At 39.9% G+C, this 11766-nt stretch overlaps 1 protein-coding gene across 1 annotated transcript; it reads right to left on the reverse strand.

Annotated features, from left to right (window-relative positions):
- Positions 1-4097: 4097 nt before the first annotated feature.
- Positions 4098-7930, reverse strand: LOC102714318 (probable glucan endo-1,3-beta-glucosidase A6). The gene is made up of 3 exons (XM_015841180.2): positions 7826-7930; positions 6402-7727; positions 4098-4336 (listed from the first exon to the last, which is right to left on the reverse strand). The coding sequence occupies exons 1-3, from the start codon at positions 7884-7886 to the stop codon at positions 4299-4301; spliced, it is 1425 nt and encodes a 474-aa protein (XP_015696666.2). The 5' UTR covers positions 7887-7930; the 3' UTR covers positions 4098-4298.
- Between the last annotated feature and the right edge of the window lie 3836 nt (positions 7931-11766).

Consider the following 11766-nt stretch of genomic DNA (forward strand, 5'->3'; position numbering starts at 1 on the left):
AGTCTTTGATGTGCTTTTCACACTTTCCAATGGGATTAGATAACTTAGTTGGGAGCCTTAATACTATAGTCATTGCAGCATTAACATTAGGAGCCTAGATTCTTTGCAAATTGTAGAGCTCAGTTCAGTTGAGCCGAGCATTATCTTGTGGAGCCTAGAAGTTTGTGTTTGCTAATGTTGTATTGGTAATTTGGGAGTTCATATAGTGAAAATGATTTGATGAGATCCTCACTACCGCAGTTTCACTAGACCCATTATCAAATGATTAATGTGATTTGGGATAATCCACTGCACACTGCCCCCATTGCACATTTTCGTTCGGTATTGATTTGGGAGATTCGTGACTATCATTATCTGTAAAAAAATCTAATAAAATTTAAGCTTGTTTTAACCTACAGAATACCCATCGCACAGTTTGACGTGTTGCTTCAGAAAAAAAATGGCACTTTGGTTTGCCCTTTTGACAGCGCCATCTCTTTCTAATGATCTCCCCTGCTGCTGGCCCATGATGAACTAGTTCATGGCACCTGTACCGTTCCCTCTGAGACTTTTCAGAAATGTCTTCGATATCTCTCTTTGCAGTGGCTATCTTTTGGCTGAAAAAGCGCATAATTTGATCTGATTTAACCATCATTATGATTGGATCAGGGGCAGAGGTAGTAGCCAGGTAGGAAATTTCAGTGTGCAATCAGTGCAGTCATGTGTGTTGTGTTCAGTATGGTTAAGAAAAAAGGTGTTGAAGGTTTTTTTTTCTTTTTCAGAATGTGTGCTCCATTTCTGAAGGGGTCATTAAATAATAACAGCAATGTGTCAATGTCTAACTCATCTTTTTTCTCAATCCTTAATAACTGTTCACTGACCTGGAATCACAGAAAGAAATGATGGCTAACTAATCCTGAGAAAGGTGGCTTCCAACTAACATCACACTAAACTCGTTGAAACACCATGTTCTAGTAAGCTACGGCAGGAGATATGTGTTGGTATCTATAGCTGCTAGCCTGCTACTGCCCTTTGGCTTACTTGCAAGTAATTTGTGCTCCTTCTTGTTGTATGCAAGTGTGTTATACTAGCTTCAAGCTATCTATGACTACACGTCTATCCATATCTGCATCTATCTATGGTCTAGCATACCTTGCTAGCAGTTGAAGTGGATGAGGTGGTTGTCCAAAAACTATCTAAAGAGAAATGTATAGCCTTCGGGTTCGAAACTTCCCAGTGGCACGTCGGTGGATTGGCGTATAATTAATTAATTTATAGTTATAAAATTTTAAGATAGATTAATATAATATTTAAAATAACTTTCTATATATGTTTTATAAAAATACATCGTTTAATAATTCAGTAAGCTTCCGCGTAAAAAAGAGTAAATAGATATTGGAAAAATATAATTCCGAAGAAAGGGAGAATCTATACACCAGCTAAGAATATACACCATTAATTTAAAGGAATACTCATATATTTTTTGGAGCAACTTTCCGGTGCATTTTACTGGTAATATTATTCTACCCGTGGAAAAAAGTTATGTTTTACTTTGTTAATTACTTGATTAGCAGTATTTTGTAATTTTGTTTTTTTTCTGCAATTTAAATTTCTACTATAACTAATACTGTTGGTACTATAATTTAATAACAGTCATTCGATAAAAATAAATCAACGGTATGAATTAAATTATACTACTGATAAAATATACCGGAGTTAACCCTTTCTCGTGATATGTGGTAATGCAATTGCAAACTTGTGGTGAAGTGGACAGGTAACCCCCTTTGGCCATTATACCGGCCACTATAGGCAGTGGCAAGATTAGCTCGCGTGGCCGGAGGAATCTCTGAATCTTAACACCTACGTCAAGCAAAGCGCCAACCATATCCTCACCATTAGTCTGTTCTAGCGGCAGTAGTTATCTCTGCAATCACAAGCTGCTTGTTCGTCGGCTGTATTTTTTTCTTCCCCTCCTCTTCTTTATGATATTTTATTTTCTGATCACCTCAAACAATAACAGCAAATTTTGGTCGTGACAATGAGATTCGGAGACGGATAGATGGACGAGGGTGAATTTTTCGCATTTTAGCTATTTTTAAAAGAAATTTTACAAATAAATCAATTCAAAAATATTATCTAAAAATAAACTCATTTTTCGGTGTTACGTAACGTGACGCTGGGGTGGTGTGGTTGGGATCCGGTATACGCTGAGATAGAGTTGGTATGAAGTTAGATCAGTCTAATTCACATCTGCGTCACGCATTATGGCGCCGAACCGTTATACCTCGACGTCACACTATTTTATGCAAAAAAATAGGTAAATAATATTTTTATATAAGTTCGTTTATAAAAATTCTTCGTAAAAATGACTAGATCGTAAAAATTCCGTGGACGAGTGGTAGTGGCTGTCGAGTAACTGACAGGCAGTACAGTGCAGTTAGAGACACACAGAAAAGAAAGAAAAAAAAAAGAAGTCCTTGAGATGTAAATGTGCGTGATCCTTCTCTGCAACGCACGGACAGAGCAGTAACAGCCACTGTGGAGGTGAGTCACTATCTCAATGGCATTATGCTGCTCCTGTCCTTGTTCAAACAATCGTAGTATTGGCCAGCCAGCGTGACAAAGGAAAGAGTAAAGGACATATGAATGAACATTCCATGGATTCTTTTTTTTTTCCCCCTGGGCTGGAAAGGATCATATGTACTGAAAAATCAGCTCGGCAAATTTAACTGAATCGAATTTTTTTTTGGCCTTGATAGGTAGTGGTAACTAACCAGTAATCGCATTTACACCCAACTTTATGCTCGTTGCAAGCGACTATAAGCTCGTTTTATTTGCAAACACAAGGTCTCCTCTGAAACACGCAAAGTTGGTGGGATTTTCGCAAGAATTAATTTAATTGGAGTAGTTTGGTAGGTTAAGAAAAAAAAAGACAAATAACATATACGTAAAAAAATAATTGGTAAATAAAAACTATATATATGTATTCTTAGTGATTTAAAAGTCAACGTTAAAAAATAAATTTTAATAAAAAAATCATAACATAAATTTTAAATTTAAAGTTAAATATTTAAATTTTATCTTATTGACATAAACCTAAACGAAAAAATAAGACATTGTTTTGTTTTGGTGGAACTTATCCACCCGGATTCAAGTCTCCACCTCCTACACAGCCTTCTCTTATTTACAGCCAACTCAATAGGGGTTCTCACATTTAGCGTCAGCATTGCATCTCGAGATGAGATACTTACAACAAGTTTAATATTAATAGTATATAGCTAACCATCGGTTACGATTCATCCATAGTCAATTTAATAGTCAATTTATATAATAGTTACCTATAAAATATTAATACATGGTCCCACATGTCATACATACACTGCGTCTTGGAGCCCATGTTGTAGCCAGCTATAAATTAGAGCAAGTACAATAGCAGACTATAAGCTGGCTATATGCTTATGTGGAGGAGAGAGGGGATGAGAGAGAGTGTAAGAATGCTGTAAGCTTGTAGCCAGCTTGGGCACATGAATAAAAAAACTCTGTGAGAGTGACATGTGGTTCCTGTATTAATGATGAAGAGCTAACTGCTATATGGGTGGACTAAAAAAGGCTATAAGAAATCTTATAATCAGCCTGTTGGCTATATTATTAGTCTGCTCTTAGTAGCCCACTACTCTTACTCTTCTTTTATCTCTTTAAAATATATTTATAGTTGACTTATAGTCCACTGTTGTACGTGCTCTTGTGGCTTCTAGCGGTAGCTCGCCGTATCCGTGACAGCTAGGGGTACGTGACAACTTTATTAATTTTAAAATATATCCGTTTTCTTAAATGTTTTTATTGGGATAGAGAGTGCGTATATACACTCCAATTGAGGCCTAAAAGATACAGCACAACAGGTTTATATGGATGAAAAGAAGGAATTATAAAACAAGAAGGATTAGTGGCACAAATGAACAACAACAGTACAACACCGTCCTAGCAATAGTAGGCCGACGGGCCCGTGTGGAAGAACTGCTACTTCTTGCTCGGTTGCCATCAGACATACAGAAGAGATTCGGTCCATGTGAGGCCCATGAAGTCTCACAGTTATAATAAAAGTTCAGTTGAACTAAGCATTTCAAGATCAGATCAACTAATTAAGCCCCAGCAAAACAGACAGCAAATTTCCTTGATACATCACGGTTTTCTAGACGATGAGCAGAAGCAGAAGAATGGCACTACCTCCCTGGGTCTAAATCTAGTCAGGTTTGATAAAAAAAAAAAACAAAAACAAGAACAATGTTGTTCGTTTTCATCCTGTCCTCCCAAGCATTCAGTTAGTCCAAAGAACTGTGGAACTTGCATGATCCATGGCCTGCAAAAAAGAAAAAAAGGGCGAAAATCAGTGTTCAGAATTAAAACTAATCAGCACGGCATGTTAACAACTGAAGTGCAAAGGAAGATATCTAGTTCGTTACACCGTCTTTTTCTTGTGCTTATAAGCCAAAATGTGAGTTTTCAACCTTAAATTTGGTGTTGATTTTGGGTTTCTTTATCGTAGTTTGTTTTATAGCCTTGGTTTTTAGGTCGCTAAAAACATGTATATAAAAGTTTTATTCACAAATTATTTTTTATTTACAAATATGTCGTTTTGCTTACCCCTGGAATAAACCAGAGGATGGACACCTAGTAAGTTGCTTCTCTTGCAGAAAATGGTAATGTAAGTGATCAAGAATATATAACTGATAAAGTGCACCATTTGCATATCTGGGATCCTGATTTTTCCAAGAAGAGTTAGCTAAGGACCTCTTGCGACGAAAGCAACATCCACCGAGGCCACTTTTACCCAAGTTATAAGGTAAGTGAGATGCTAAAGGACAGAAGAAGATTATACACGAGCTAGTGTCCAAGGGTGTTTAGCTATGAAAGGGAACATTACACTGACGTCCCACCGAAAATGCTCAAGAATGAAGCGATTCTTTTCTTCTGCCCACGCATAGCATGCTAGACAGCTCGAGAGCTAGACAATAGTCCCTCATGTTATAACTTTTTTTTTGTTTCGGACAAGATTTAGTCAACACTTTAAAATTTTGACAATATTTTTATATTCGAATAAATAGAATAATAAACTTATGATATTTTAAGGAAAATCTAAGCATTTAAGAAGTTATTCATAGTCGAAGTTCAAAAAATTTTGACCAAAAACTTGTTTTTTAACTACTAAATATTTATGATATGATGGAACATTTTGTAAAGAGGTTGTTGTTTCCGCATATTTTTCCTACTTGCAAATGTCCAGCTGGCTAAAAAAGAGCTACTGCAAATGCCTGCATGCTTTGCAGGGATGCAGGTTGCAGGCTTGCAGCTGGCATTACACAAGGATATGTGAAATGTGCAGGTGGGCTTTGACCAAATCAATAAATGGACCAGAGTTCACAAGTACGCCATTTAGATGGAAGCCAACCTACTGTTCCTATTCTGTAATGACAGCCAAGCGGCCAGCTCCAATGTCTGAATGTGAATCTTTCAGAACAATGTGCAGACTGGAAATCTTTTGGAAGTGAGCAAGGGAGAGACAAACATAATGAAGATCCTAGACAAACATAATAATAAAGATCCTAAAATAGAAATGTCTCCTTCTGTATATGGGAATGGGCCGTATTATATTAGCATGAAGAAATGAATTAGCTATTGCAGTTCAAATGTTCAACACGGTTTAGAACTTTTATTCTGTAAAATTATATCGTTCAAATTAAGTATCAAATGTTCCTAAATCCTAGACGGAGTTCCAATTTTAGAACTAAACCAGCTCCGTCAACTCAAATTTCAATTATGAATCTATATGAAAACAATGGCCTTGAGAGTTCATGTTCATGCTTAAATCAGTAATATTCATAAATCAAAATGAATCTGGATCGAGATCAAAATGTATTGGGTCAACTGGAGGGATGTTGATTAATATTATCAAGTATAAGTCTATTCTTGGCACCTGTAGTTTGATGCCAGCAAAGAGTTTCTTATTGACAAAATACTTCTAAAGATCTAATTCTATCGTCAGTATCCACCTCCAGTTGGCACTGACCGAAGAAGTCATTTGAATAATCAAACCTAATCCCCGGATATACGTAAGATAATTTGGATTCATGAACCCAATCATCAGAAAAGACGCCTAGAGACGACCGATCAGGTGTGCAAGTCGACTACTAGCTTTCACGAGTTCATCACCAATGCCATAAAGATATCGCCTTTACTCACTCACCAGCAAAATGTCACATCTATTCTAGACTGAGAGAATTATAACCAACCAACATCCAAAGTAAATTCATTCATCAATCCAGATAACTTAATTCGAAAGAAACAAAATTGCATTGCATATTTGTACTATGTATCAATCAAAGTTTGTGCAATATGAGCAAAATTTTCAGAATTTTCAGACTTACTTGGATCTTTAGTGGTTTCCTCGGCGAGGTTGTTGAAGTAGCATGTTGCTCCGTTCTTCCTCAGCTGCTGCCAGTACGAGTTGAAGGCGTAGCTGGCGTGCGCCGCCGTGGTGTTCGGCTGGAAGCACTCCCGGCCGGGCTGGATGGTGGCGCACGTTCCGTTCCCCTGCCCGCACGCGTACGCCAGCGCATCCCCCACCGCCGTCAAGTTCAGCTTCCCGCCGCGGTCGGCGAGCACGCACCACACGGGGCCCTTGTACGGCGTGTCGTTCTCCGGCGGCGGCAGCGGCGGGTACGACCACAACGGCCGCGCTCCGGTGAGGTCTATCGGGTACACCGCCGTGCCGTTGGCGTAGTACAGCCCCCAGTGCCGCTCGGTGCCCGGCCCCGGCTTGAGGTCCTCGTTGTAGAGCGAGAACACGAACACCGGCATCTTCGCGCCCGGCCGCGCCGGCGTGCCGGGGTTCTTGGCCATCCGCGCCGCGAGGTTCCGGTTGTAGATGGCGGCGTTGTGGACGTTGCCGCCGATCTGCTCGTAGTCGCCGCCGTTGGGCCAACCGGTCTCCGCGATGCCCAGCTTCACGCCCCCGTATCCCAGCTTCGCCATCGCGACCACCACGGCATCGAGCATTTCGTCGAGCATGTTGGTGTATGTGAGCCCCGTTCCCGGGTCGACGTAGCGGCCGCCGCCCTGGAAGAGCGCGTACTCGAGCGGGACGGTCTCGTTGTTGCCGGCCCAGACGAAGTAGGGGTAGGCGTCGACGAAGTAGTAGGAGTTGGTCCCGTTCAAGAACCGGAGCAGCGGGCGCACGACGGCGCCGGCGATGTCGGGGCGGAACTCCGCGGCCGACGGCGGCCGCGGGAACGACCCCGACGAGAGCGCGTCCATGGCGAGCGTGGTGCTAATCTTCACGCTGCTGATCCGCCGCCTGCGGAGGCTCGCGTGCAGGTTCTCCATCGCCGGCACGATGCGCGGCCAGGTGGAGTTGGCGATGGAGTAGTCGGAGAGCAGCTCGTTGCCGACGAGCAGGTACTTGACCCGCGTCTCCGGGTAGTAGGGCACCAGGTTCTCCGCCACCCACCTGTCGGCGGCGGCGGCCGACGCGGCGAGCCCCGGGATGATCTCGTTGGGCACCATGATGGACACCCGCATGCCCGTCCCCGCCAGCGCGCGGAGCACGCTGGAGTTCCCGTCGTAGATCTTCACCGACCCGGCCCCCACCGCGCGAAGCAGCTCCACCGACCTCCGCGGCGGCGGGATGTCGTCCGCCACCCTCCCGTAGTTCACCCCGACGCCATGGGCGGCGCTCCTGCCGTTCGCCACCACTACACACACAGGAAAGAAACAAAGTAAACGCCATTTAGCCACACAGCTCAGCTCAGCCGAGCGACGCGGCGCGACGGAGGTGGCTGGCGACGCTCACCGTGGCAACAGGAGAAGGCGGCGAGGAGGAGGAGGGCCCAAACGGTGGCGGGGACGGCCATGGACGCGGGGACGCACTGCTCTGCTTCGACGGTGGCGTTGGGAAATGGAGCGGGACGGATGTCTTCTGCAAGGGCGGTTTAAGTAGGAGTTTTAAGCTAAAGATGGGTCATCTTAGGATTAACTTTGGCAACGGTTGCATTGGGTTAACCCCTTTGATTAACCGTGTGGGCTTTCGAGTAAAAAAGTACTTTTATACGTATTTTAACAGATGAGTCAGTTAGTGATTTTTGTTTGAAGGTACAGATGAGTCAGTTAGTGATTTTTGTTTGAAGGTGCTGATCCATGTTCCTCCACTTTAGTCTCTTTTAGCTTCTAAAATACTAAAAGACTAAAAGGACTAAAACTATCTAGTTCTCCATAAATCCCTATGGGAGGTGCTAAAAGGGGCTAAACCCTATAATACACGTACTCTACTGCTTTAGGCCTATAACTATGCGTGTTCTGTGTACTATTGAGTAGATCATTTAATAAGATTTTTAGTCTCTTTTAGTCCCTCCAAACAAACCGGGTAGAACTAAAAGAGACTTATATTTTAGTGTTAGGACTAATTTTTAGTTCTAGGACTTATGAAAACAAACAACATCTTAATTATTCGTCTTAATGTAGAAAATGATTTAGATACAATTTATTTTTATAATTAGATTTAATATTAGTATATTTAGTCCTAACTTATATTTTTATATATTTGTAAAAAGTTTAAATAACGAATGATTAGAAAAACAATATAGTCAAACCTGTAGAACATAGTATTTATTTTGAAATCTCTAGGACAGCGTATATAAACGAGTCCTAAAGAGTATTTTAATAAAACTAAATATTTATCATTTTTGTCTATATTTTGATAGAAAGTCGTATAGATTTAGAAAATCATGACGCTGTTTAAAATGATAAGAATTATCTAACGAAAGAAAACACTAAATAAATCAACTATCAAATTAAGGAGAGAGTATTTCTTTTACTGTAGGGGTGCAACTGCCAACTGGTAAAGGTGCGCGCAGATGCAAAGCGGAGACACATGCTTGCGAGGAGAAAGGTGGCAAGGGAGAAAATTACAGGGAAAGGCTGTGAAAATCACAGGGAAAAAGCTGTGGATTTACCCTGTGCTGTTGGCCGTTGGCCGTTGCCCCGCTTCTGTGCATTGGATCCACTGGGTTTTTTTCGTTTCAGGGCGAGTCATTGGATCCTCCGTTTTGGAGGACAGCGGCGTCTTCACTTTGGTGAAGCCGTGAAGGTGGCTTTGCTATTTGACCGATTGGCCTTTTGTCTCTCTTTTTCATTTTCACAGCTACTCTTTTTTTTAGGAATTTTTAGAGGTTGTTTGTATTGCGCTAAACTTTTTAGCCCTATATCATATTGGATATTTGAACACTAATTTAAAGTATTAAATATAAACTAATAAAAAAACTAATTTTATAAATGAGTGGTAATCCACAAGACGAATTTTTTAAGCCTAATTAATCCATAATTAGAGCAAGTTTACTGTAGCATCACATAGGCTAATCATGGATTAATTAGGCTAAATAGATTCGTCTCGTGAATTAGTTCAAGATTATGGAAGAGTTTTATTAATAATCTATATTTACTATTTATAATAAGCGACCAAATATTCGATTAGAATAGGGACTTAAAATCCCAAACACCTTCTTAATCGTGAGCAGGTGCGAGCTGTCAATCTGTCATAGCTCATAAAACCGTGCAACAAAGGAAGACGACCTCATGCTTTGTCAGTGTTGTAATAAATGAAGCGAGAATCAACAATTGAACGGTGTGCAGAGAGCGAGAGTCATCATATAAGTAAAAAAAATATAAGTAACTTCAGTGGTTTATTTATTAATTTTCCATTGATTAGTTTTTTTAAAACATGTGATTGATTTTGAAATTATTGGAATAATTGAAATAATGAGACTCTTATATTATGATATAAAATTTAAATCTTAGAAAAATAAATATATTTTTAAAGCGAAAGGGAAGTGGGTAATAAAAGATGGGTCCTAACTACTTAGCTACTACATCCGTCTCGAAATAAGATCATTTTTCAGTTTTTTGATACTATGTTTTGACTTTTTGTCTTATTTAAAATTTTTTATAATTAATATTTTTATTCTTACTGGATGATAAACATGAATATTACTTTATACGTGACTAATTTTTTAAAATTTTTTTAAATAAACCAAATGATAAAACGTTAGATACGAAAAAAACGATTATTACCGAAAGGAGGCAGTAGCATTTTGTGTGGGAAGTTTCCGTGGCTTTTGTTCGTTTTCTCCTCTGGCTTTTGGAAGATGTTGGATGGGAGGAGGAATAGCATGGTGCAGCTAGACCCCCTTTGTTTGTTTTTTCTCCACTCCATCGCGACTTGGCGGGTCTCCGGCTCGCCGCAGACGCAGAGCGCCGCGTCATTTGACTGGACAGAGAGACCGCGACCAAACACATCCATCGAACCCGGCAACGAACGACTCGCTGACGCAGTCCACACCATGTAGGACGGCTAAACAGAACGTAAAAATGATGAGTTTCATTAGCGTGTGATTAATTAAAATATTAATTATTATGAACTTGAAAAATACGTTGATCTGAATTTTTCAATCAACCTTTATATAAATATTGTTTTACGTAACATACATACAATTTAGACGTGTGAAAGAGCATGTAGACTAGTGACTACAATGACCTGAATAACGCCCAAGGTACTGAGTTCAAATCTCTATAGGAGCATGAATTTCAGATTGGGTATTTGAGGGGCTAGATCCCCTGCTTGGACTAAATTCCTAGAGTTTTTAAAATAAAAAAAATGACTGCATATATCCGAGTGGACATAGAGACAGAAGAAAAATATCATTGTCTGGAAAAAAAAAAGTCAATTTAGCCGTATGTGATTAAAGATTAGCCGGCCGGGCTCCATAACGAAATACAAGGTTTAATAAGTTTAAACTGGGTTTACACTATTACGACCGCTTAGAGTTTATATCAAGAGCTGTACATATACGATGATAATAAGCTTTAAGTAACATTTTTTAAGTAGATTTATAAAGAAAACCCCACTCTAACTTAGCTCTGCCCCTATAGACGTGGGTGTGGGAGGACGGTGCGTACAATCTTTTTCTAAAGAGAATACCGTTTGTAAGTTTTGTTGATTTGATAAAATAAATTCTTCCCTTCGTTCCATACTATTAGACTTTCTGATCTTATATGTATTCACATACGTGTTAATAAATCTAGATACATATATAAAATATATACAGTGATACATAAATTTTCGGAAGCCTTATAATATGTGAATATAGACAAACCTGGAAAGGTTACGTTCGGCATGTTGGTTGTTAATCGGCGTAGAAAACGCGGTAATAGATTAGTACATAATTAATTAATTATTAGTTATAAAAATAGAAAAAATGAATTAATCTGAATTTTTAAAGCACCTTTCCTGTACAACTTTTTTTTACAAAAATACACCGTTTAGTAGTTCGGAAAACGTGCGCATAAAAAATAAGAGAATATAGTTGCTTATAATGCTAAACGAACATGTCCAAAGTCTTATAATATAGAACTAAGGGAATACATGGTTCATCACATGAGGTTAATCGACTAAAATACATGAATTTTCGGAAGTAAAACCAACCTTACCTAGCTTATGAGCAACCTTGATGCCAATCTGTGACTGGTCTATAAAACATGCATTAAGATGAGCTAACGGGAACACAGCTAATAACAGCAACTTGAGCGCCATAACTTCACCACACGATGGAGCCATGGTCGAGGAAGGCAACATTTGCTGGACCGGGGCAAATTTGTACGTGTGCTCGATGTTGGGCTTATGTTTGCCTGGCCTATTACAGCCTTTTGATATGGTCTTTACTCCATGGCTTGTTTTTGGAA

This window comes from Oryza brachyantha, chromosome 9 (assembly GCF_000231095.2).
Source record: "Oryza brachyantha chromosome 9, ObraRS2, whole genome shotgun sequence".
Classification (NCBI taxonomy): Eukaryota; Viridiplantae; Streptophyta; class Magnoliopsida; order Poales; family Poaceae; genus Oryza; species Oryza brachyantha.